Below are 27,876 nucleotides of genomic sequence, written 5' to 3'. Positions count from 1 at the left end.
TAATATGGAACCATTTTAACAATTGTTAAGCATTCAATTCGCTGTAACGTCAGAGAAATCTTTATATATCTACATCTACATGATTACTATGCTATTCACAATATAGTCCTGGCAGAGGGTTAAATGAACCACCTTCAAGCTGTCTCTCTACGGTTCCATTCTCGAACGTCGCTCGGGAAAAACGAGCACTTAAATTTTTCTGTGTGATCCCTGATTTCTCTTATTTTATCGTGATGATCATTTTTCCCTGTGTGGAAACAAAATATTTTCGCAATCGGAGGAGAAAAATGGTGATTGAAATTTCATGAGAAGATTGCGCCGCAACGAAAAACGTTGTTTTAATTATTGTCACTCGAATCCACGTATCATGTCTGTGGCACTATCTCCGCTATTTCGAGATAATACAAAACGAGCTGCCCTTCTTTGCACTTTTTCGATGCCATCCGTCAGTCCCACCTGATGCGGATCCCACACAGCACAGCAATACTCCAGAGTAGGGTGGACAAGCGTGGTGTAAGCAGTCACTTTAGTAGACCTGTTGCACCTTCTAGATGTTCCACCAATGAATATTATGTTCTTTATACTATTTAAAAATAAGCATCAACAAGTGTATACCAAGAAGACTGTAACAATGAGAAGTCTTTGCTATCAGATTCAGAAGTATTTCAAGGCGATGGGTTACTCTGTACTGTTAATGAAGTAAATAAATTGAATAAATTAAAGTGCATGTACTGGTCTACAATGCGAATGGTTTGTGTAGTGTCATGTCCCTAAACGGTAGAATAAATTTCATAGTGATCACATCTCTCCATGTCAGCGTCTCAGTCCCCCCCCCCATCCCCCCCCCATCCCCCCCCCCCCATTAGTGTATTTGTATGTAGTGCGTTTAGCTTCTGTTCTTTATGTTTTAATTCTAGTTTCTCGTTAGTTACAAACCACACCAAGAGTCAAAGAGACGGTACTGCCACTAAGCTGTACACGAACGTTTTGTGAATTAACATTAATCGCAGTCTCACGCCATACGCTGGGTGACTGGCTTCTTGCTCACCTTGGCCTGGACCTCCTTGCGCATGACCTCGTCCCAGAACCGCGCCTCCTCCCTCTCGAGCTGGCGCAGCCGCTGGCGCTCCTCTATCTGGCACAGCTGCCCCTTGACCGCCTCCTGCGCCAGCAGCCGCGACCGGTGCCCGCGCAGCTCGTCGATGCGCAGCCGGTACTGCTGCAGCCGCTTCGCCTCCGCCAGCTGGCGCGCCTCCGCGTCGCGCCGCGCGCGGTCCTGCCGGCCACAGGAACACGAACTGGTGGACAGGTTCAACGTGTCAGCCGAACGTAACGAAATAGCCAGCGTACTCTCCCCATCATAAGCCGCATCCGAATATGAGGCACGCACTTAATTTGGAGCAGCAGATGGTAACTTATGGTGATGCACAAGTTCCTAGCGTTTTTGTTTTGTATGCTGGTATTCCGGTTGCTATGACTCTATTTATCAATTGTCATTTCTTATTTGAGTTTAGACATCGACATTTTGTCATTTGTAGATAATGACTGGAGATGTGGACGCTATAAAATGGAGTACCAAGTGGAGAAATAGGAATATTTACAACACATTCTTCTTTCTGAATTTAATAGAGGGGTGACAGCAGCGGAGGCCGCCAGAAACATTTGCTATTGGACAGAACACTGTAAGAAAACGATTTTCACGATTTAAAGAAGATATCTTTGACATTAATGGCGCTCCACGTTCAGGAAGACCTTTGGAGTCTGACGAAGATCTTTTAAACGTATTAATCTACAATTAAAGCATCTGAGGACATCCTAATGAAGGACCTGAAGATAATGGCTGAATACTTCCGCAAGTGGAGACTTCAACCAAATGCTTCGTAAACAGAGGTTAGTTGCTTCCATCTCAACAACAAACTCGCTGGAAAGGAACTCAACGTTCGATTTCAAAACACCATTATCAGGCACAATAGAACTCCGAAGTACTTGGGCATGACGCTGGACAGAACACCAGCTTTTAAAGAGCACCTATCAAAGACTTCCTAAAAATTAAAAACAAGAAACAACATTATTCAAAAGCTCTGTGTTACTACCTGGGGAGCAACGGCCTCCACTCCCCGCACCTCTGCTTTAGCAATTGTTTTCTCGGCTGCCGAATACTGTGCTCCGATTTGGCTAAACAGACCACGTGTAAAAAAGGTGGATGTCCAGTTGCATAACACTCTAAGGATGATTTCTGGAGTAATTAAACCCACTCCAACCCAATGCCTCCCAATATTAAGCCACATCCCGCCGCCACACCTGCGACGTATTGACGCCCTTGTACGTGGATACAAAAACACATCATGGGAAATCGAACCCTGCCAATCCATCAAGACATTGAGGCTGCAAACACTAATAGGCTTCGATCTAGGAACCCGCCAACAAGAACAGCAACGACCTGTGCACAAGAAGGTTTCAGTATCACAAACGCATGGTCTGAAAAATGGAATGCACGGCAAAATCGTAATATGCCTTGCATCACAGAAAAACCACCGGGTTTTGACCTACCACGCAAAACGTGGTCCACTCTAAATTGGATTAGAACTCGTCATGGCAGATGTGCTTACTTCCTGTATAAATGGAGTAAAATACCATCCCCTCAGTGTCACTGCGGAGAAAATCAGACCATGAGCCACATTGTTGAAGAATGTTCCAGAAGAACCTGTAATGGGAACCGGCACATGTGATGAACTGAGATTATCCCAGCATCTTTAGCGAACAGCCTTCAAGGAACTTCCTTCCCCGATGAAGACGGTGATGTCCGGTCTGTGGAGCGCTAAAGTGCGCGGTCATCAGTGCCCGTACAATGTCCCAGTTCTTCTGCAGTCCAGTGCTTTACACAGTCCAATGTAGCCACTGTGGCGAATGATGATGACGAAATGATGAGGACAATATACACACCCAGTCCTAGGGCAGAGAAAGTCTCCAACCCGGCCGAGAATCGAACCCGGGACCCCGTGATCCAGAGGCACCAATGCTAGCTACGAGCTGCGGACGATCTTTCCCGGATAAAGATGCTCTCCGAACATGTCTCGACGATTTCTTCTCCGCGAAAGCTATCTGATTTGTACAGTCGTCGAATCACAAATTTATCCCAGCATTAGCAGACTATTGCAAATATTGAAGAACATATTGTTGATGACTAAGGTCTCTCTGATTGTATTTGCTGCTGTTACTAAACTCATTGTAAAACGCTACCAAACTATGCACTAACCTAATACACACATGCCACATGGCACTCGCATTTTTCTAATATTTTATTTTTATGGTAGATACGTCAAGTTCAGGGCTATGGCAGCAACATCCGGAGCCTCTTCCACGTAAGTCTGAAAAATTCTCGAGAATTCTGAATTTGAACTTTTCCAAGCATCTTCAATACGATAACGTAACAGGATTTTTTCGAAAGGCAGCGTGACTGTATGGTAGAGTTGCTGCTTGCCACATGTGGTGGTCTCGGTTCGTTTCCCAGCGGACTGAAGTTCTTAAACATAGGTGGATGTCCTACGACCATTCCCATGAAGCGTAAACTACCTGAAGATGAAAACAAAAGAGTTCACCACCTGGGCAGCCCAAGTGACCGGCATGCATTCAACCACACAGCCACAAGGCCTTGAAAAAATAGTCCTGCTTTAGGGTAATAAAGAAACTCGCAGAACTTGAAAATCATTTACCTTAAAAATTTTTTTGGGAGGTGCATCGATCTCTTAACTTCAAGTACTACACATATAAAAGAAATACAGAAATCCGATTCCCAGACGGTCTCCTTGTTAGCAGAGAAAAGATGTATGATAATACTCATTTACAAAAGCTGTTCATGATATCGTCACTCTTCATCACATTTGTTTACGTTGTAATACTAATAAATCACACGGAAATCACACCCACGCTCTTTCGTACGTCACTGTTAAATCCACTACTGGTCTCTATTTCGTCATTGACGGTATTTTCGTCACTGTGCTCCCAAAGTTTGTTGTCCTAGTCAGTATCCAGGGCATAGGGACGGCAAAAACCGAACGTTTGAAACCGATACCGGTATTTTAGTTCTGAATAACCGGAATTTTTCAGTATTTATTTGGTCTCGTTTATAACAGGTGTTTATTATTTTTACTAATAACCGAGTAAAAATACGATAACAATCAGCCATGTCACCAGTCCTAAAATCTTTCGTTATGAAATAATACTTTTTTGAAAGAAGGAGTAGTGTTTATTCACGAAATGTGCATTAGTCTGAAATATTGCATTATTATACCAAATGGGAAAAGCGAGGGAAACGACAAAAAAAAACACACGTGGCATAAGAACTGGTGCAGCGTTGCTGAGGCGATAATGTCGCTGTTTCCGTCTGTCGTGGCTTAAAGGATGCGTGTACGTGCGTTGTGCAAAAGAGGAAGGAAATTATTAGAGTAATAAATCCAAAACTTAGGAATTCATTCATAGTATGAAATAAAAATATAAAGTACATGATTTGCTCCCGTTACCTACATAATGTGTCTGTATCTGCTGACAGCCACTGAAATCGGACACTTTAACACAAACGAAAGTTCTTCAACATCAGTTTTCACCCTTTAGTACTGACTATTCCTAATGCCCAAATACTGGTATGATCCCGACTACAACATGTTTTTTGAGCAGAGTTTCAAAAAATTAGAATCCATGGGAGAATACTTGTAATTTTTTGTAGTATTCAGTCGAGAAAAGCTGCGAACGGCGGAAAGACTATTTTTTCTTTTCTTTACCAATGTAATTTAATATTTTAATTCTATGTATCTTGAAACTGAGAGACTCAACATTTTTCAATCTTTGTTCAGTTTCTACGTTTATTAGAGGAAATAATAGAGATAAAAAAAACAGACAATCGGTTGTTTATGAAACCACTTATTTGGAACAGGCGTGAGAAAGAAAAATATATAATCGAAAACGGGTAGTGTCAGTTAAAGCCGCGACCTCTCTCAGGACCTTCGAGAGGCAACACTTCTTGTAACCCTTGTTCAATGAATACTGACATACTGTGTCCCATGAGGGCAGATTCCTGTCACTCGTTATGCTTACTGATAGCTTATTAATCTTAATAGATGGAATGAGTGCAAGATATCTTTCTGAAAACCAATCCGAATTGCATTCCTGGACTCGATCTTTAACTGGCCTCTTTACGCCGACAGTCAAATATCTGCAGTTATGAAGTCATACCTCTGTGTATAACGACTAAGTACGTCTTTACTTCATCAACTACATTCACTGTTTCATGTGCGTGGTACATTCAGTCTGAGTGTAGCTCTATTACTGAGCAGAGCGCCACGGCTCCGATTCCGAACAATATCTGCCCATTCCACGATTAATTCTCTTAACAACCATCATTTTCCTTAGCAGCAAACACTTCTTAATGAAATTTTCCGTAGGCAAAATTTTGTGCTTCAGAAGAACGCACGGGACAGCTTTCTTCCTTCTGCAGTAACTGCCAACGTCTTGGTAATTATTTGCTTTTCATTTCTAGTCGTCAGTAATCAAATACTTTTCGTCCCTTTACAGTACACTGTTGTGTTAATGACACTCCACAAAGCTGGACACTTCATCGCCGTTAGCAGTCCGATGTGAAGGGTAAGAGTAGAAGAGTGCTGCTCCCTTCCGATGTTAACGAATTTCTCAATGTGAGTGCACCTACTCCGGTGGATACCCAATGTTACTCATTACTCTGCTCCATCACACCATAGTCCCACGGAATTTGTCTGTGGTATGTCTGACGTATTTGCAATTTACATGGTCTTTCATTTCAAGTTGAGCATTCCCGGCTTTTTGTCCTATGCAGTATTTCCTCGATGAAATTGTACTTTACAGTTTATACTCCAAGCGATTTCGGTTGGTCCAAAAAATACTTTTCTCCAGCTTCTCCGTTGAATGTACTCTTCGCATAATGAAGTCTATATCACAACCACATCGAATTTGTTGGTGATTCTGGTTGACGGTACGACTCACTGGTGAAGCAAATTTTAGACTTTATTCAACAAAGAACTATGTCTTTCGTGTACCGTATGATAATGAAAATATGACCATAATAATAGTCTCTACCTAACTGAATCATCAGCATACGGATACGGTTACGTCTGTTTTATTAGATGGCCAACATGTTTCGTTGTTCATTGTTCATGTAAAACAGTTAAGATTCTTAGACGACAGGAAGGCATCTGCCCCAGACGGTATCCCCGTAAGATTATATGTTGACTATGCTACAAATATAGCACCATTCTTATCCATCATCTATCAGAGGCCATTGGAACTGCAGGAAGTTCCAAGGGACTAGAAGAAGGCCCACTTCATAGCAATCCATAAAAAGGGTTGAAAATCGGATGCATATAACTACCGGCCAATTTCACTGACATCGATTTGTTGTAGAGTCATGGAACATATTTTGGGTTCAGACATAATGATCTTTCTAGACTCTGAGAAGCTCATCTGTAGTAACTGGCACGGTTTTAGGAAACAGCGGTCATACGAGATACGATATACAACAGATTCTAGATACCCAGTCCAAGGTTGATGCTATGTTTCTCGACTTTCGAAAGGCGTTCGACTCAGTTCCGCACTGTCGCTTGTTCCAAAAAGTGCGCACTTACGGTCTATCCGATGACATATGCAGCCGGATAGAAAGGTTTCTAACAGACATGGAGCAATATATCGCCCTGAACGGGGTGACTTCAACAGATACAAGCGTAACTTCAGGTGTGTAATAGGTCCACTGCTTTTTACGAGTTGCACAAACGATCTGGTTGATGGTATTGAGAACGGCATTAGACTGTTTGTCGATGATGGTGTAATCTGCAGAAAAGTAGTATCACACAAAAGTTGTGAACAAATCAATGAGGCTTTGCAGAAAATAAATGCGTGGTGTAATGACTGGCAGTTATCTCTCAATATTAGTAAGTGTAACCTACTGCGTATAACAAGGCGAAAATCCCCATTAATTTACGAGTACAAAATAAATTCCTAGTCTTTTTAAGCGGTATCATCTGTGAAGAATCAGGGTGTGACTTCGAAATGATCTGAAATGGAATGATCAGGTTACACAAGTAACGGGTAAGGTAGACTCTAGATTGAGGTTTATTGGTAGAATCCTGAAGCGATGCAGTCCTTCAACAAAGGAAATAGCTTACAATTCGTTAGTTCGTCCAGTCTTCGAGTACTGTTTGTATGGATGGAACCCTTACCAGTTGGGTCTGATTCAAGAGATTGAGAAGCTTCAAAACGGAGCGGCAAGATTCGTGACTGGCACATTTAGCCTTTACGAAAGCGTCACAAATCTCATAGAAAGTTTGAATTGGGACATACTTGCAGATAGACGGCTCGCTAAACGGAACGAGGTGCTCACTAAATTCCGAAATCCGATCTTCACCGAAGATGTAGAGCAACTTTCAAATCACGCAATGATCAGCATTCAAAGATAAGGGAAATTAGAGCTCGAACTGAGGCGTTGAGACAGTCGTTTTTTCCTCGCGCGATCGTCGGGTGAAACAGGGGGGGGGGGGGGGGGGGGGGGAGGGTATTACTTTGGCGCGAATTGTGCCCTTCACCACACTCGGCTTGGTGGCTAGTGGAGTGTATATGAAGATGTAGATGTAGATGGCACATGGTCCTAGTGGCAAGTTGTTTAATGGATTCCAGGAGCATCAAAAATTTGATTTTCAATATTTCACATAACAATTAGTGACCGAATTTCGGTCAAAATATACCTGAATTTCTAGGGCCGCTCAGATAATCAGCACCCTAATTTTTTGTGACCATGTTTTGGGGATAAAATAAGGTTTTATATTGTGATCCATATGGTGTATGTTCTTAAATTGACCATGACATGAATGTAAGTCAGAAAATGAACATCAAAAGCAAGTTTCAAATCCGAATAGCAACTAGCCGAGATGTAAGTGATCTGATACGGCGTACTGTACTAGGCTGGACAGCGGTCATCCGACTGAAAGCAAACTCTCTCGAACCCTGACTGAGTCTAACAGTAGTGCCTGATAATGATATTAAATCAACATCTAGCTAGGTAAAGAGCACAGTTGTGTTTACACTCGAGATACGGGAATGAGAAGTAGTAATATCGCACACTCCAGTATTTATACAAGCGGAACGCCCCCACACGCCATAAGTCTATTTACGCCAGTCCACGCATAGCACATAGTCCGGCACCCTTGTTTGGCAATAATCTTCGCACACTATCGCTATGACAACGTTCATTCACAATGTAATGTGTCAGAATAAACCACTGGGCGTTTTAATTCGGATACATCACTTCCCCATAAGAATGTAATGTGATATGTCTTTTTTTCTAACAATATTTGCGTCACACAGTATGGTCTGTATACTGTTGCACATCTCATAGCCAAATCACTCACGCAGCAAAATTTTTCTCACCACTTTTTTTGCAAGCCTTTATGTTCAGTTCTATGTCACAAAAATGGTCAAGATTTAAAAAAGTTGTCGTTTTATTCGGTTTTTCATAGATACATAAATTACTGCCTAATAACACTATCTGTATTTTTTCTTCAGGCAGGGCTCCACAGCCTCAAAGTCGCTTCTGAATGATGAAACCTTTTTACAACCACCATAGGCTGTCAGTTACGTTATGCAAGGTGCCTCATTACATTAATACGTAAATCACATTATTGGCCATTTTCAAATATCTGCGATCTCTAGCCTGTTTGGTGCTATGTGGGGTCAGACGCAAGTCCTCACACACACACACACACACACACACACACACACACACACACTCACACACAGGTCGGACGTTTACGTAAAGGGTCTTACACTAACAATCTGCTTCCAAGCACACGTTGTACAACATGTCGTGTACTTAAAAACGCTATTAACGTTAAGCTTCCTGATCCTTGTAAATTCGTTCAGCAGCGTATCATGTGCTTTAAAACATGGTTCAAATGGCTCTGAGCACTATGGGACTTAACTTCTGAGGTCATCAGTCCCCTACAACTTAAAACTACTTAAACGAAACTAACCTAAAAACGTCACTCACATCCATGCCCGAGGCAGGATTCGAACCTGCGACCGTAGCCGCTCGGCCACTCTGGCCGGCTCATGTGCTTTTTCTTCGTCATACATACACATATCTGTTACAGATAACATGTCCGACCCTGGTAGCTGAGTGGTCAGCGCGACGGAATGTCATATCTAACGGCCCAAGTTCCGTCCCGCCTGGGTCGGAGATTTCCTCCGCTCAGGGACTGGGTGTTGTGTTGTCTTATCATCATCATTTCATCCTCATCGACACGAAAGTCGCCGAAGTGGCGTCAACTCGATAGACTTGCACCAGGCGAACGGTCTACCCGACGGGAGGTCCTAACCACACGGCATTTCCATTTACCGATAACATACCTCTTACATTTAACACAAGGTTTAAAGAGAGCTTGAAACAGAGTCAAAGTAATCCGTCCACGTTCAGTAGGCGTCTGAGAGCTAGTCCACGTCAGGCATAAGCAAAATATTATAAATTTTTTACAGAGCAGATAATGGAAAAACCGTGGATGCCTTGGAAGAGATAGAGATACCCAAACATCCGATAGAGCAACAAATGTTAAACAAGCAGGCAAGCGAGGTACATGACTTTTAGACAATTTAATAGTATTTTGAGTTGTATGTGAATTAATTAACTTGAGGGATTCTTTTTATTGTCATGAAATCTGTCAGTGGTCCAGGAGCAGCTTTGTGTCTCTGTGTAGAAGTGGTTTTGTACTTTTATTAACGACGTTTATTGTTAGTTTTAATATACAGGAAAGCGAACACGACACCATTTTTTGTAAGAGTATTCACAAAATGAGGTTCAATGTTTATACAATAGTAACCAATGTAAATTACTTTAGTATCTGGCAGTAACGTATACAATTTGAACACTTAGCAGATTTGTGTGGCACAGGATTTTTAATCGAATATAAAGACTGTATTTGCACTAGACAGGAGAGAGATAATGATGTCCCACTTTCAGATTTCCTTAATGACGACGATTGCAGCTGCAATTTTTAGAACTGACACATAAATAATTAAATAGAAAGATTTAATAACACTTTCCATCAACCATGTACCAATAACTGATAGTTGATTGTACAAGTAACAACTGTAAGCCGGCCGCGGTGATCGTGCGGTTCTAGGCGCTCCAGTCCGGAGCCGCGCTGCTGCTATGGTCGCTGGTTCGAATTCTGCCTCGGGCATGGATGTGTGTGATGTCCTTAGGTTAGTTATGTTTAATTAGTTCTAAGTTCTAGGGGACTGATGACCACAGCAGTTGAGTCTCATAGTGCTCAGAGCCATTTCAACCATTTTTTGAACAACTGTAAGTAATTACTAAGAGATAATGACAAGTCGCGAAGACCATTGTCACATGACTATAGCTCCCTCTACCCATAAATTAGGACTCTTTGAAAAATGACATGTCTAGGTATAGCGTTTGGACGATTGCTGTTTCCCGAAGTTCTGAAACAGACATATTTATGTTTGAGAAAGAAAAACTACAAGTTGCACTGTTAAATGAATTTTCAAGGACCAGGAAGCTTGCTGTTAGTAGTGTTTTCACGTCCAATTCCAGTCATATAATTGGCTTGGAATCACATTATTATTTTCAATTCCATTATGCAAACGTTCAATTGTTAACTAACATCATTCAGCAGCTGACGAAATAGACTGACTAGGATACTGTCTATTGCTATATCAATAGGTCGGATTCACCTATCTCACTGTCCCTATGTAGACTGGTAGGGGTAGTCCCCTACGCTTCACACCAGTACCCGTATCTGTGTGTTTGTAGTTTATTTGTGTCTTCTGGACTTCTTCCATGTGTGTGCGTGTGTGATCATCGTCTTCTATCTTTGAGGATGATCGTCACTGACGCCACCTCCATCTCGCCGCTGCTGTCGCCGCAGCTGCCACTGCTACGCGTGCCGCCATCACAGACGTCAACCATCCATCACCCATCAACTGATAACTTCCCCACCTGTCTTCTGGTGACCATTTCGTCGTATCTCCACGTAAGGATTCCTTTTCCCAATAGCACCATTGTTTAAACCTCTCCTTCGCACTCCCTACTATCATTACATGGCGTCCTTCCAGATTCCACCAGACCTATCTCGCTCTCCCAGTCTTTGCATCTCTGGGCCTGCCATCCTCAGCAGCACCTCCTTCGGATCCAGCACCTCCAGTACGCGGACCAGCATCATGGAAAGCAGCATCAACACCCAAATTACCTCTACATGTCAGTCCATCTGTGCCACTTCCACCGACTCAGACAAATGATTCCACTTCGGTATCGTGGACCGTGGTGTCCTCCTCGTCCAAATCCAGCGCCAAAAATCCTGTCATCTGTTACCACCAATTGTTCCCACCACTACGTCATTTCATATATCAGTCAAGCAGACATCAAAACATCCCAGCACTGACACTGTACCCACATCCAGTTTCAAGAAGAAGAAAAAATACAAAACAAAGAAAAAGCTGAGAGTTTTTGAAATGTCAGGCTAAGTCATCTGAAACAACCTATACAGAGCTTTTAACTTCCTCCTCTCCCGCCTGTACCCCAACTTCCTCAAGTCCAAAACCTTCCTCCTTGAAATTCGAAAATACATCTCTTCTGTGCCCATCACTCAGCTCATCCCGAAAGAAGACCCCATCCTGATCAAATACCCTGATGCAGACTTTCTCATTAAACTCCTCCAAAAGATCGCACAGGTTGCATTTAGATCCTATGAACATCCTGTACCATTTTTCAAACCCACCTGAACCAAGCAACCTTAACCTCCTTGTCATCCCTCGCCCGTATTATTGTGATCAAATGGATCGATCCACACGCGACAGCTCAGGTGGTGGAGTCTGAATCCCAATTCCACCCTAACCTAGAAGTTCAGAAAGCACTCCACATTTCTGATGATAGCCGAATCTTCATAGTACATATTTTTACTGAATTCTCATCTACAGTCGATGGCCTTCTTAACGATGGATCCCTAATCTACAAACGGAAACACGCTATTGAAAATACCAGTGTGTGTGGTTTGAGGTTTCCGGGCGCTAAACAGCGTGGTCATCACCGCCCAAACGCATAGATACAGGAACACATGCGGTGAAGGGACGAAGACGGACAGTGAACAAGGAGAACTGCTAAAAGACACAGACCTGATGCAGTTCGAAATCCTCACATACAGAGGCAAAACAAGAGGAGAAGAAACGCACTAAAAAAGGAAAGGAAACACAAGGAAAAGAGAACAGACATCGAAGTGAAACAAGTAGGTAATCGTGACTGGGGGACCTCTTACCTAAAACTTGGGTAAGCCAGTCACTCAGAAATACATTAAAATCCTCTCCCTATAATCCGAGGCCACAAATTGGACAGGACACAAAACCATAAGACCTTAACCACAGTCGTTGCGTCGTCTTGCAAAATAGAGGGCAAATCCGGTGGCAAGGAAACCATCGCCCTCTGGTCAGAGAATAAAGGACAGTCAAGCACTGCAGATTGGGGGTCCTCCCACCGGAGTAAAAAACCATGCGTTAAGGGACTGTGCCCGATGCGGAGGCGAAATCCTGTCCTCAATCCTATTGCTACCAAAGATGCCCCATGTTCAATGACTACCTGACCACTAATTGTAAAAGCATTCCCGTCTGTTCCTGTTGTAAATCCCACAATTAAAACTCACTCCCCTCCCATATGAATATTTGTAACCTGCCCTAAATGACCTATTCTTCAAACGGAAAACCCCATCTTCAACCTTCCAGACCCGAGCTAAAAGACAGTGCGCATCACACCTACTCTGCACGGCTCCCAACCCAACAACTTCTTCAGCCCATCTCAAGTATTTCATTAACATATTCCTTCAAAACATCAACCTGTCCTGGAGGCTACACACTCTACAACAAACTTCCCTTTCTGCTTGCTCTGTCATCCACCTCAACACCCAAGCCACACATTCCCTCAACTAGGTCTGCTGTGTTTTCACCTTTTTTGACACCCTAGCTTAAAATCTACTCAACCACCTATCCACACCAACCTTTACTTTCCTAAATCATGGCACAATGTCAGTATAACATACAACTGCACAATATCTGCTCCATATCAGTCAACAAGCCTTTCTTCACACACACGCTATCCCAGTACTACATCAGTACTCTTGCCCTGAATGAAATCACTCTCCAGACCCATGATACCTGCTCCCCATAGCTAGATGCCGAGTTGCTACTGGCCACCACAAGAACATCCCTGTTCTTTCACAAACCGTCTACAATACTCCTATTGAACACCTCATCCTCATTCTCTTCCTCAAAACAAGAACACATATATCCAACTGCATTACCACATCCCTTATAGTTTCCTTAACCACACAGACCCTACCTTTTTGACTTATATCATTTCCGCTGACCTTAACATCCATAGGCGTTCTCACACTAAACTCCAGAATTGGCGTCGAGTTACTGACTCCCTCAATGGTGACACAGTCCCTTTCCACAGCATAGCCAGTCTGGAAGCAATTCCATTCCTTAAGTTACTATTGAATCTCCTAACCACGATGGGAGCATTATTGTGGCAGTCCTCGTCACCAAAGGAAAAGACCACCTCCATGACCTACTCAACATTCTCTGCACATCACATTCTGCATTTCACAACAAGTCCAAGACTATTCTTGTACCAACTGGAATGTCTACAGAGAATCCATTGCTACCCAAATCTGAAGTCATCCCATATCCTTCCAACACCTCAGTGACATCCACTATGCTGCCACCTTCCTCCAGAAAACACTGCAAATGGTATAATTAACCTTATTCCACACTGTCCCCCACTTCCTCCATATGCTCTCTCCTCCTCCACGAATCTTGTCATCTTTCTGATTGTTCCTGCAGACACATGGCTGAGACACTCTTCCATACCACTGACAACTACACCGACACATCAGAAATCTGCTAAACAAAAGAAAAGCCGAATTCGGCGCCAAACATTCACGAACCCCAATGCCACACTGCTCATATACTCTTCCAGGTTGTGAAAGGCGCTGGACCGTCTTATTGGTGACAATCAGGCTCCTTCGTTCACCCTCCTGTACCATAATAACCCCTCCGCCCCCACACAGAAACGTAAACAAAGTCAACTAATTCACATCCTACATCTGTAACACTTCCACCATCCTCATAACCTCCACTCCGATTACTTCTTATTCCTGATAGTCAATGAGTACACCATTACCTCCCTCCCACCCCTTGCTTCCAGGTTGCAGTGCCTCAACAACATCCCACAGATAGAACTCAACACACAATTATGGTACACGTCTTTCACCAGATGCTCCATAATAAACTCAACGTAACTCCCTGTTGCGGCAGCATAACCTATCAACACCTGAAATATTGGCCCTTCTCCTTCTTAGGAAAACTTAGCCACCCTTTATATAACACTGTATAAACCTTCACATGGCTTCTGTCCCAAATTATCCCCTGATGACTAACTACTGTATCTTATTCATCACCAAATCACAACCGCAAATCCAGCAGTCTTGTCTCTCTTGATACCGAAAAATAATATGACCATACATGCCATTCTGGCCTTCTCTTTAAGCTCCAGACCTATGCATTTCACATGAATTGTATCCTTCACATAAATTATACCCTTTGGCTCTAACTGCTGGTGTTGTGTTACCGTCAGCAATACCAGTTCCTGTATCTTTCATCCCACTGCAGGTGTAGCCCAAGAATGCCCTCTCTCCTCTCCGAGTATATCCTCTATACTAATATGCCAAATCCACCTCCTCCTGTCCATCTCCTCCAATATTCTGATGACACCACCTGTCTAGTCCTCACCTTACCTTCCAGAAATCCCAATGATCCCTACAGCTCCATTTCAGCCACTTCAGCTCCTGGTGTAGCCAGTACCATCCCAAAACCAACCCTACCAAAACCCAGGCTATAATTATAGGCTGAACCATCTGCAGCTCCCACCCACACAACTTTTATCTTGCGACTGACCTATCCATTTAACTAGCCCAATAAAATACTTTGTACTCGCATTAAATATTTGAATAAAATGGATGACCTTGCATAACCATTCAACAGAAAGCCCAAAATACACTAAAATTACAAAACTACTGACTGACCAGTTATAGAGATTGCACCCTTCAATGATCCCCAGCACCTAGAAAAACTGATCTAACCCATTTTCTGATTTGTTAATGTAGCACAGATATCCGCTCCTCTCTATTTTTATCAAGCCCTATAGGTCCTTAAACGTCATACACCCCTCCTAGCCTTTCCAATCCACTTATCCTTCACAACCCAAATCGTCTACCAACTTATAAAATTCCTGGCCCTTGTCTTCCATCTAGAACACCTCAGAGTATCCTACACCATCAAAAGAATTGACTCTAATCATCTGCTAATTGCCCTCCCCCCGTGCTAAATGATCCTGGTAGTCTGGTAATCTGCCACCACATTCCACCAACGCTAAATCTGCAAACACCCCACCCCTCTCCCAACGAAACTTTAATCGCCTCCACTTATCACACCATGAAATCTGGGCTAATATTCATCTGTCCCACCAGATCGAGAAGAACCCACTTCTCCCTATCTTGTCACCGCTTGGAGTGGCCGTGCGGTTTGAAGCGCCATGTCACGGATTGTGTGGCCCCTCCCGCCGGAGATCCGAGTCTTCCCCCAGGCATGGGAATGTGTGTTGTTCTTAGCGTAAGTTACTTTAAGTGTGTGTGAGTCTAGGGACCGATGACCTCAGCAGTTTGGTTACTTAGGAATTTACAAACACTTGAACGTTTTTCCCTATTTGGCCAAGGCTCCCTCCTTCGTCACTCTTCTCCATTCACATCCAAAGTCTTGATTCAGAACCGCACCCCTCTTCACTGTCCCAGATCCCTCCTCCAAATATCTGCCCACACATACCAATCCTATGCACTAGCCCAGTACCATGACACCGCTGTCCTTGGCAGTCAGCATACAATCATCAATTCACTAATCTCTGTATCTATTTTAAACAATCAGTTCATTAGTTTTTTATAGTATTTACCTTATCTTACTTATTTACGCATCTCACAATCTGTATTTCATATTGGGTGAAACGTTCACTTGCCATCCGTCTGTGAATGTATTTTAATCACTCAACAAACCTGCTTTTCATCTTTTAATTTATGTAGATGTCCTACTGTGTCTCTGCTGTGTGTAACATTCGATTTTTCTACCACCATTTACAATTCACACACACAGGGGGTGAGGGGTATGAAAAAACAATTAAAGAAAAATGTATGTTCACTAATCTGTCTTAGCTGTGTAGTGTTATTTCTTTACTGTAGTCGCAGACATTTGGGAATGACCATGAACCACAGCAAGACAGTAATGTGATATAAAGGCATCTTGAATTGTAAAACTGGTAGCCCAAGGTGGTTTTTAAAATCATCATTTAGGAGCTATCCACATTGTCTGTGGGATATTCACTTTGTGCACTTCGCTCCTTCTTCGCTTAGCGACATACTGGAATGTCACTCGGCGAGTCATCGTGCTACTCCCGTAATTAGCACCCTATCAAGTTACTCGACTTTGACATTTTACCGGCACGCTCCGTCACCTTTTCTGTCACCATTGGCATTCCTTTCCCCATCTCGTCAGCAACACATTTAATGATGTCACCAGTAGGCCGTCGCGGCTGTCTGCAAATGCATTTCTTGCACTCACTTTCTGTGATCGCTCGTCCATGTAACAACGCGCATTTCTTTGACCTCAAAACTGGCTATACCCAGCCTTGCGTTGAAGGTTCTGCCACGTCTACGGTTTGCTATATCCGCAGCAGACATTTTAGGTATCACTTAAGCACGCTTTCCGATATGTCTATACCAAAAGCTACAGCACTGAATAAAATTACAAGTTTACCGACAACGTGTGTTCGTCAAAAGTATAGAAGGCCCCTGATTGTGTTTCTCATTCCAATCAACGTGAGTGTCCCATACATTTGTCGAGCAGAAAATTGCATGCCGCCGATGAAAGGCGAGATCCCTAACAAGGTGAAGTTCTGCAAATGAATCTACTGCAACGTCTTCATGGCTCCTGGAAAGGATGAGAGAATTAATAGGTCTTTAAGTGTACCAGGTAATCATCGTAAGACGTCTGAATGAAGAGTTGCCTAGACAATGCTTGTTCCAATGTTAAACTTTTTGCCAAATAAGGTATCGCATTTTCTGTTCCACAATTGAAAAATATATTTCCTCATAACGGGAATATTTCCAGAGTACGATAAGCTTTCAGCCACGCCCGTGCGGGAAAACTTATTACGGTAGTTTCGTTTACCACAACATAACTCGAAAATTCATCAGAGCTCATCGAATCATGATAACTGAAGTCCCGGGCGACATTACAAATAATTAGCGTTAGACCAAATATGGAATAACAGGTGGTGAACCCCACGAATAAGTTTAATAAAAGACAATACTTACGAACTTTGATTGGAGGACTCAGATGGAGGCGCTGTACAAGCTAAGGAAGAAACTACTTCGGCGGAAGAGCAGTCAACTATAAACAGTTTTGTTGTGTTCCAGGGCAAGCCGATACTTTAATCGGAGCATTCGGTGACAGTCTGGTACCGGAGCTCACTCAGTACCTCGACGATAGATGAAAATTAAATAATTACTGGTGTACCTTCTACAGACCTCAGATATGAATTACATTTCAAAATTTTAATGGGAAAAATCTAAATTCCACTTGTCTTGTAAAGACTGTGACAAGATGATGGCGTGCACGGATGAAGAGGTAATGGAGATTACTTACTGCTAAAACTACTACCTGATGATCATCAAAACACACGTCGAGAGACATGTAGCAACCTACGAACAGAATTACAGCTCCACAAAAGAACTCTAACTGTCACTTGCCCTTTCACGAGGGAGGGGGGGGGGGGGGGGCGGGACAGGTAGCGCGAACGATAACAAGACTAACGAGAAGAAAGGCCTATGGGCCCGATGGCACTCACACGGAAATACACTTCTGGAAATGGAAAAAAGAATACATTGACACCGGTGTGTCAGACCCACCATACTTGCTCCGGACACTGCGAGAGGCCTGTACAAGCAATGATCACACGCACGGCACAGCGGACACACCAGGAACCGCGGTGTTGGCCGTCGAATGGCGCTAGCTGCGCAGCATTTGTGCAACGCCGCCGTCAGTGTCAGCCAGTTTGTCGTGGCATACGGAGCTCCATCGCAGTCTTTAACACTGGTAGCATGCCGCGCCAGTGTGGACGTGAACCGTATGTGCAGTTGACGGACTTTGAGCGAGGGCGTATAGTGGGCATGCGGGAGGCCGGGTGGACATACCGCCGAATTGCTCAACACGTGGGGCGTGAGGTCTCCACAGTACATCGATGTTGTCGCCAGTGGTCGGCGGAAGGTGCACGTGCCCGTCGACCTGGGACCGGACCGCAGCGACGCACGGATGCACGCCAAGACCGTAGGATCCTACGCAGTGCCGTAGGGGACCGCACCGCCACTTCCCAGCAAATTAGAGACACTGTTGCTCCTGGGGTATCGGCGAGGACCATTCGCAACCGTCTCCATGAAGCTGGGCTACGGTCCCGCACACCGTTAGGCCGTCTTCCGCTCACGCCCCAACATCGTGCAGCCCGCCTCCAGTGGTGTCGCGACAGGCGTCAATGGAGGGACGAATGGAGACGTGTCGTCTTCAGCGATGAGAGTCGCTTCTGCCTTGGTGCCAATGATAGTCGTATGCGTGTTTGGCGCCGTGCAGGTGAGCGCCACAATCAGGACTGCATACGACCGAGGCACACAGGGCCAACACCCGGCATCATGGTGTGGGGAGCGATCTCCTACACTGGCCGTACACCTCTGGTGATCGTCGAGGGGACACTGAATAGTGCACGGTACATCCAAACCGTCATCGAACCCATCGTTCTACCATTCCTAGACCGGCAAGGGAACTTGCTGTTCCAACAGGACAATGCATGTCCGGATGTATCCCGTGCCACCCAACGTGCTCTAGAAGGTGTAAGTCAACTACCCTGGCCAGCAAGATCTCCGGATCTGTCCCCCATTGAGCATGTTTGGGACTGGATGAAGCGTCGTCTCACGCGGTCTGCACGTCCAGCACGAACGCTGGTGCAACTGAGGCGCCAGGTGGAAATGGCATGGCAAACCGTTCTACAGGACTACATCCAGCATCTCTACTATCGTCTCCATGGGAGAACAGCAGCCTGCATTGCTGCGAAAGGTGGATATACACTGTACTAGTGCCGACATTGTGCATGCTCTGTTGCCTGTGTCTATGTGCCTGTGGTTCTGTCAGTGTGATCATGTGATGTATCTGACCCCAGGAATGTGTCAATAAAGTTTCCCCTTCCTGGGACAATGAATTCACGGTGTTCTTATTTCAATTTCCAGGAGTGTAATACGAAAATGGCTGGGAATTACGATAGACGAAGGATTCTCCTTCAAGACCTACGTATTAACAACAGCAGTCCAGGCCGAAAAACAGGAGGAGGGATGTGCTTCTATGGCCAAAAGAATGCTCAAATATGTGTGAAATCTTATGGGACTTAACTACTAAGGTCATCAGTCCCTAAGCTTACACACTACTTAATCTAAATTATACCAAGGACAAACACACACACCCATGCCCGAGGGAGGACTCGAACCTCCTATTGTCATCAGGCGCCTTTACAACTACAAGCAATGGCGCAACTAGCTCTCCCCGCATGTAACAGTACACTGTACCGCACATAAGCAAGTCAAACGACAAAGGATGACACATTATAACACATACACCTTTCTCAGGAATCCATACCAATGGACGCATCTACACAAAACACACGACAATATTTTATAGGCCTACACCTAGACCCAGCCATAACGATGAAATGAAGTATCATACTGTGATAAAGAAACAGAAGATGAAGCAGCCACCCATTAAACAGGGTAAAACGTAGCACACATGTACCTACTAAACTACGTAATTACGTAGAATATTATGTTGTTGTTGTTGTTGTGGTGGTCTTCAGTCCTGAGACTGGTTTGATGCAGCTCTCCATGCTACTCTATCCTGTGCAAGCTTCTTCATCTCCCAGTACCTACTGCAACTTACATCCTTCTGAATCTGCTTAGTGTACTCATCTCTCGGTCTCCCTCTACGATTTTTACCCTCCACACTGCCCTCCAATGCTACATTTGTGATCCCTTGATGCCTCAAAACATGTCCTACCAACCGATCCCTTCTTCTAGTCAAGTTGTGCCACAAACTTCTCTTCTCCCCAATCCTATTCAATACCTCCTCATTAGTTACGTGATCTAACCACCTTATCATCAGTATTCTTCTGTAACACCACATTTCGAAAGCTTCTATTCTCTTCTTGTCCAAACTAGTTATCGTCCATGTTTCACTTCCATACATGGCTACACTCCAAACAAATATTTTCAGAAATGACTTCCTGACACTTAAATCTATATTCGATGTTAACAAATTTCTCTTCTTCAGAAACGCTTTCCTTGCCATTGCCAGTCTACATTTTATATCCTCTCTACTTCGACCATCATCAGTTATTTTACTTCCTAAATAGCAAAACTCCTTTACTACTTTAAGTGTCTCATTTCCTAATCTAATTCCCTCAGCATCACCCGATTTAATGGGACTACATTCCATTATCCTCGTTTTGCTTTTGTTGATGTTCATCTTATATCCTCCTTTCAAGACACTGTCCATTCCGTTCAACTGCTCTTCCAAGTCCTTTGCCGTCTCTGACAGAATTACAATGTCATCGGCGAACCTCAAAGTTTTTACTTCGTCTCCATGAATTTTAATACCTACTCCAAATTTTTCTTTTGTTTCCTTTACTGCTTGCTCAATATACAGATTGAATAACATCGGGGAGAGGCTACAACCCTGTCTCACTCCTTTCCCAACCACTGCTTCCCTTTCATGCCCCTCGACTCTTATGACTGCCATCTGGTTTCTGTACAAATTGTAAATAGCCTTTCGCTCCCTGTATTTTACCCCTGCCACCTTTAGAATTTGAAAAAGAGTATTCCAGTCAACATTGTCAAAAGCTTTCTCTAAGTCTACAAATGCTAGGAACGTAGGTTTGCCTTTTCTTAATCTAGCTTCTGAGATAACTCGTAAGGTCAGTATTGCCTCACGTGTTCCAACATTTCGACGGAATCCAAACTGATCCTCCCCGAGGTCTCCATCTACCAGTTTTTTCCATTCGTCTGTAAATAATTCGCGTTAGTATTTTGCAGCTGTGACTTATTAAACTGATAGTTCGGTAATTTTCACATCTGTCAGCACCTGCTTTCTTTGGGATTGGAATTATTATATTCTTCTTGAAGTCTGAGGGTATTTCGCCTGTCTCATACATCTTGCTCACCAGCTGGTAGAGTTTTGTCAGGACTGGCTCTCCCAAGGCCGTCGTAGAATAATATCACAGATAGAAATACGCACAAACACAGCTACACAGAATCTTACAAATAAAGAAAATGCTGTTAATAAAGGCATAACCCGATGAACCTATTCCGAGTTCTGCCTTCCGGACGATCCCCACAAGTTACTGAACGTAAAAGCTACTAAAATAATTGTCTTTGAAGTGTATGTCATAGCATTCTGTGAGCAATGACCGGATATTGTTGCCTACGGGTCACTTAAAAGTGTAATTAATGTCGGGTCTAACCCTTAATACAGTCAAGTTACATATAAACGTTGTAATGTCAAACCGGGAGAAAAAGGCTCAAGGCAGTTCTAAGATTTTTCCTTCAGATCACTGACGATGGTGGGCAACGATCTTGTCTTTACTAACCAAATCCTCTTTTATTCTCTTCTAAATTACTAATATTTTTACTTAACACCGTCCATTCCTTAGCTAATTTGCTGTTCCTGCTTTTATTTGTCTTAGCTTGTATTGTAGAAAAAATCCTGTTATTATATGATGAAAACTGAAAAATACACGACTATTTTAAAACACTAGATAACATATCTTTAAATATACAAAAAATGAAGTTAAAGGAAAGACTTCAGAAAGTATAAACACAGTTGAACAAAGCAAAAAGAAATCGGAAATTTTACCTCTAGTCGAACTGTCGAAAGGGTCAGAGGGTAAAGACCAAAACCGTCAAGGACATACAAAACATTAAAAAAATGTTTTTGAATAACAGGTTCTTTCTGACAGACTTCGTACGTGTATAGCCAACGCAGGAGTAAGACGGGCTACACGGGGCGATGTATTATTTCTATACTTACACAATAGCTGTATGAGTGTCCACCGATCACATCCACAAAACAGAATAATTATCTGGCAGATGATACCACAATATCTTTACGGGGTGACGATTCCAAAATACTGGAAAAACATCGAAAGATTCTGAAAGAGCTCTGCCAAAAAGCTGCTCTAAATGCAACCCAGGGAAAATACTACTTTCTGAAAGTCATCATCTGTGTAGGAATTTACGTGGGGAAATAATGAACTCAGATATGCTGTAATTATTCAGAAAACCATTTGGCAGACATTCGAGAGGAATTTGTTTCGTATTTAGTTCTGAGGCTTTGGTGAACTATTTTGCGACTACAGAATACATAATACGGCTAATAAAACGTCAAGGTGGGCGTGGTAGACCAATATTCATACACTTTAAATAACCGTTCGAAATTGACACAGTGCTGAAAATGTACCTTTTACCCGGTATCACATTACTAGACATTCGACGAAATTTTCCAGGCCGTAGAGGGAAAGAGTTCTTAAAACAGAGCCCTGCAGCGGAAGCTAAGTATGTTCTCTGCAAACACTGCAGTACTCTAGAGATACTAACTACTATTGCACTGTATACAATAGATGTGACTACAGCGGGACATAAAATCGAAAATATTTGTTCACATCTCATGAAATACTACCTCTTTTACACAACAAGCTATTGTGCTTGCTGCAGACAAGCAGAAATTTTTTGTGGGGATCTGAATATTGAAATAAATATACTCGAAGAACTCTACAGAAGTCTGCGCAGACCACATTTACTGGCCATTGACCATTCATTAGTAATTTAATCTAGCTGTCAGGCGTTAAAGAACACTCTACTTATGTTTGATTTTTTAAAGTGAAATAGCGTTTTCACAGCACTAGAGAACTTCTCTGAATGCGTCGATTTCGGCATTTCAGTTTCTACTACCAAAAAAACGTGCTGATTATTGTACTATCGTGTGTCATGAACACATAGATGAAATAGTAACAAAATCAAGTAAAACCAAGTAATCGGATGTGTATACTCTGAATGTATGTACGGTGCCATGTAGTCTTGAGGCTGGAATGAAATACGAATAAGACCTATGTAATAGTACAGAAGTAAAGTAAAACAAAATAGACGGTTGCGTACCGCCTGAAGATATGAAAAGTGTTTCGTATTCTTGAGGCTAAAAGGAAATGTGAAGTAAGCCTACGTGTTCCTTTGCCTTCAACTGCCGTCACAGCAGTCGACCTATTCTTCGCACCCACTGAACATAGTATTTTCCTAAAGCCTGTACCTTCCAACTGTACTGCGCAAATTTCCGCCAGGTAAAAATGTGTGATCGTTGGTCCCACTTTCAATTAATTACAGCTAAACGATTCTGGCCTAAACCATTATCTTACGATAGATCCACCCAGTCTAGAGATAACTGGAAGTATCGGATTCAGTTAATTAGCCACACGGTTCGACATTCATCAACTGCCTCGGGGTTCGACTCTAATACGGCCCCATGTCCTCAACCAGGTGACTGATACAAACGTGTTGCACCTCACGCCTGCTTTGCAAAGGGCACAAGGTAAAGACACAGAGGCAAACCTGTGCGACCCGTGCGCGCATCTGCTCCAGCTTGTCCCCGTCGGCTCGCAGCATGCGGTCCACACACTCTGCCGTCAGCGCCGAGTCCTCCTTTTGCAGCATGTCACGCAACCTGTCAAAAAGGAACTACATCACTAGCTGCGCGAAACTGCAGCATAACTGCCACAGCGTCAACGGTAAAATATCATAAAGACTCAATTATAGTCTACTTATTTTTCTGCGGATTTCCCACTCAAGTGAAGCGAGAATAAGGAACCATGGTGACAGAATGTTCACATGTTACCACACACTCTTTCCCAGTCACTCCTGAAGATATTTCAATGGCTTTACGAGACATTAAACCAGGTAAAGCTACAGGTTTTTTGGTATACATCCAGAATTCCTTTTATGCTGTGATAAATATGTTAAAACAAGGCTACAACAATTTTTCTCCAACATTCTGTAAACAAGATCCATTCCACGACAGCCTAAGATCATTGGTAACTTAAGACCAGGGAAAACCAACAACAACGGAAACGGTCGAGAGGCAGCAGAGCTATATCAAAACAAGTATCCCCACATACACCAACAACATCATAGAACATTTGAAGCCTTTTTTGGGCGTTTGTGTGATCATGCGTCGTTTCAGACAGACGAACGTGCAGGGAGGTGACGGACTGTGCGCACACTACATTTGCAGGAACATATTCTACAGGATTTTTAGACGAACCCTAGTACAAGCCTCATGCAAGTGAAAGAGTGCGGCAATCCGGTGCCACGTGTGAACGCATGTACTGCTTCCCATGGAGAGCACTTCGAACATTTGGTGTGACGTGGATGCGACGCTGCTCCATGCTGTGTTCTGGGACACTCACACCATTCATTTTCGGACACATCTACATCATACTGCACAAGCCACCTAAGATGTGTGGCGGAGGGTACTTTCAGTACCATATCTGATTGCTCAAATCCTATTCCACACGCGAATAATGTGCGGGAAGAATGATTGTCGGTAAGCCTCTGTATTGGCTCTAATTTCTCGATTTTTCTTCTTGTGATCAATAACAGACATGTATATGGGGGGATCAATATGTTGTCTGAAAAGTGCCGTCCTGAAATTTCAGTAGTAAATCCCTCCGTGATGCACAACGTCTCTCTTGCAATGTTTGCCAGTGCAGTTTGTTTAGCATCTCCGTAACGCTCTCTCACCAGCTAAACGATCCCGCGACCAAAAGCACCACTTTTCATTGGATCTTCTCTACCCCGTGTATCAGTCCTACGTGATAGGGATCCCAGATAGATGAACGATACTAAAGAATCGGAGGAACGAGAGACTTATAATCCACTTCTTCCGTGGATAAGTAACATTTCCTTAAGATTCTTCCGACGAGTCCGAGTCTTGTTTCTGCTTTTCCTACTATCAGTTTAATGTGGTAACTCCACTTAAGCTAGCTCTGGACAGTTACGCCTAGATATTTTACGGCAGGTGCCGTGTCCAGCTGTTTTTCATCAATAGTGTAGCTGTACAGTAGTGGATTTCTTTTCCTATGAATGCGCAATATGTCACATTTATTTACGTTCAGGGTAAACTGCCAGAGCCTGTACCAGTCACCAATTCTTCCTCCATTTCCAATCAGGAATCCGTCCCTGCAGATTGTCTGTTTTATTAATGTTCACCCTGTACGATTTAATGACGCTGTAGATACCTGTGCGATGTTGGGCGGAAGGGCAGAACCCGTCTTCCCCTCAGGAATAACAACCTGCCTATCCTGCTCTTAAGACTAGAACCTCGGCATGGAAAAGTTTCCAGTCTGCGCCGTCTACGTCATCACCACTGCCTCCAGGCCGCCCTGGCTACCATCGTCTTTTCTGCCAGTCCTAGCTGCAAGTTCTCGCTGCCAGTCATCGCCTTTGGTGACAATCCTCTCCCTCGCCACTGGTAATCGCCAGTGACTCAGTCTACAATCTCTGCTGTCACTCTTTGCCTCCATGAGCCAGTCACCACACTTTCATCGCCTGTTTCTCACTGCCGTCGGTGCACCCTTTCTAAGATGCATCAGTCCACAATCATCTACTCCCGCCTGTACTCCACTCGCATCTCCACTTACTCTTTCACACCCTGCCCACTGTCTGCTCCTGCTCTTCCAAACTTTCCCGTCTTCTCAATACTCGGATGAATCCACTCTTCTTTCTGCTCACATACTGCATTCCCAGGTTTAAATGACTTCTCATTTGCAGATGACTAACCTTTACAGCAATTAAATAGCCTTTATTACTTTATCACTAAAATTAAAAATGCAGCAACCCTCAGCTGCATGAGTACTATGATGTTGTTGGAGTCTTTTCAGCAGCAACTCAGCACAATATCGTTGGGCCGCTTTTCCATTTCTTTAAATGAACGCGAACACGAGGTGCATATCTGTTAACGCTTCATTCTATTACATACTATCAGATTTCATATTTTACATTCCATTTTACACATCTAGTTCCGCAGAGGCAGATTAACAAGCGGATCTCGATGGTCATGAAATTAATATAATAAAAGCTAATAATTCAAATGGTTCAAATGGCTCTAAGCACTATGGGACTTAACATTTGAGGTCATCAGTCCCCTAGACTTAGAACTACTTAAACCTAACTAACCTTAGGACGTGACACACATCCATGCCCAAGGCAGGATTCGAACCTGCGACCGTAGCAGCAGGGCGTTTCTGGACTGAAGCACCTAGAACCGCTCGGCCACAGCGGCCGGCGCTAATAATTGATGAAATAAAATTTCTATGTGTCATATAAAGCGACAAGCTGCGGAGTACATGCTAGGAGCAACACTATACCACTACAAGTACTTTAATTGTTTTCGGGGAACTCCCCAACAGAATAGCAAGAGCGCGCTATGAGGAAGTTCTTCACTTTAGACGTTCCCCAACGTAATAGCAAGACTGAGCCATGAAAAAATTCTTCACTTCAGACTTAAAACTGCGTGAATTATTCCTATAACTTTATAAATATGGTGCCAGCTCATTGTTAATGGACGAAGCAGAATTCTGCTCGCTTTTCTGTACAAGAGTCACGAAAGTACGATCTAAATGCAGGTCCGTTTCCTGCTTAGTGTTAACTGAGTGAAAGCTGCTATTTTTTGGGAATAAGCTCATGGAGTCAACAACAAACAACATTAAAGAAAATGTATATTCGGAAGCCAGTGTCAGAATTTCCAGACTCCGTAACAGGGATCGACAAAACGTTCGCGAAATTACACCACATGCTGTACTACTAGAACTGCACGTTTCTGAGCCAAGAAGTACTTTTTCTGAATGGCGAGAGTTGCCACCAGAGCATAGTGTCGAATGCCATAAGCGAATGAAAAAAAGCAAATTAGACTTATTTTTGCGTTTGACTATCGCTTATTTCTCATACTGTCCTATCATGTTCTGTCTGTAGTATTATTACCGTACAATTAAAACTGGCAGAAAAATAAATCGAAAGTAGGACCGAGCAGTACTGAATGCAAGCTCAAGGACCAAAAGTGAAGTGCGAAGTAGCACTGTCAACAGTAAATACCATAACTGCACGGAACAAGTGGTTCTTTTTATCCAAACAAGGTACACAGCGCATTCTACCAACATCTGTAGTTTTACATACATATTTCCAGTGCAGTACAGCTGCAGAGATAGAGAGGCGTAAGAACTCAAATGCAGTCACCATGTAACAAGCCAGTGGAGATCTGGGGTCCGTTAAACAAAATACTCATGAATTATTCCTAAACAGCTTCCGAAATTTTTTCAGTGGAGTTCTCGTTCAGCCTTTCTTATAACGTGTGCTACCTCGAAATGTTCATTACTTCGTGTTACATTTCCAAAAATAAATAACCTTGGAATAGTCCGTGTTATCATATTTTGCACACTTCGAGTTTGCCCATTTGAGGCTTGTGGATCTAGCGCACTCGATCAGAAGCACCTACGAACGATGATGAAAAAATTTGGTTTGAGCACTCAGTGTTTTCGTCTGTGGCACCATTTCTGAA

At 43.3% G+C, this 27,876-nt stretch overlaps 1 protein-coding gene across 1 annotated transcript in view; it reads right to left on the bottom strand.

Annotated features, from left to right (window-relative positions):
* The window catches only part of LOC126273415 (apical junction molecule-like), a 118,577-nt gene that overhangs the window by 28,065 nt on the left and 62,636 nt on the right, over window positions 1-27,876 (bottom strand). The window contains exons 2-3 of the mRNA XM_049976966.1: window positions 23,877-23,988; window positions 1,049-1,276 (exon numbers count right to left, since the gene is read on the bottom strand). Of these exons, the coding sequence (XP_049832923.1) occupies window positions 1,049-1,276; window positions 23,877-23,988 (340 nt within the window). The remainder of the gene's footprint in view (window positions 1-1,048; window positions 1,277-23,876; window positions 23,989-27,876) is intronic.

This window comes from Schistocerca gregaria, chromosome 5, assembly GCF_023897955.1.
Source record: "Schistocerca gregaria isolate iqSchGreg1 chromosome 5, iqSchGreg1.2, whole genome shotgun sequence".
NCBI classification, from domain to species: Eukaryota; Metazoa; Arthropoda; class Insecta; order Orthoptera; family Acrididae; genus Schistocerca; species Schistocerca gregaria.
The sequence above is the reverse complement of the archived record's forward strand: the minus strand, read 5'-3'. Positions and strand labels throughout refer to the sequence as shown.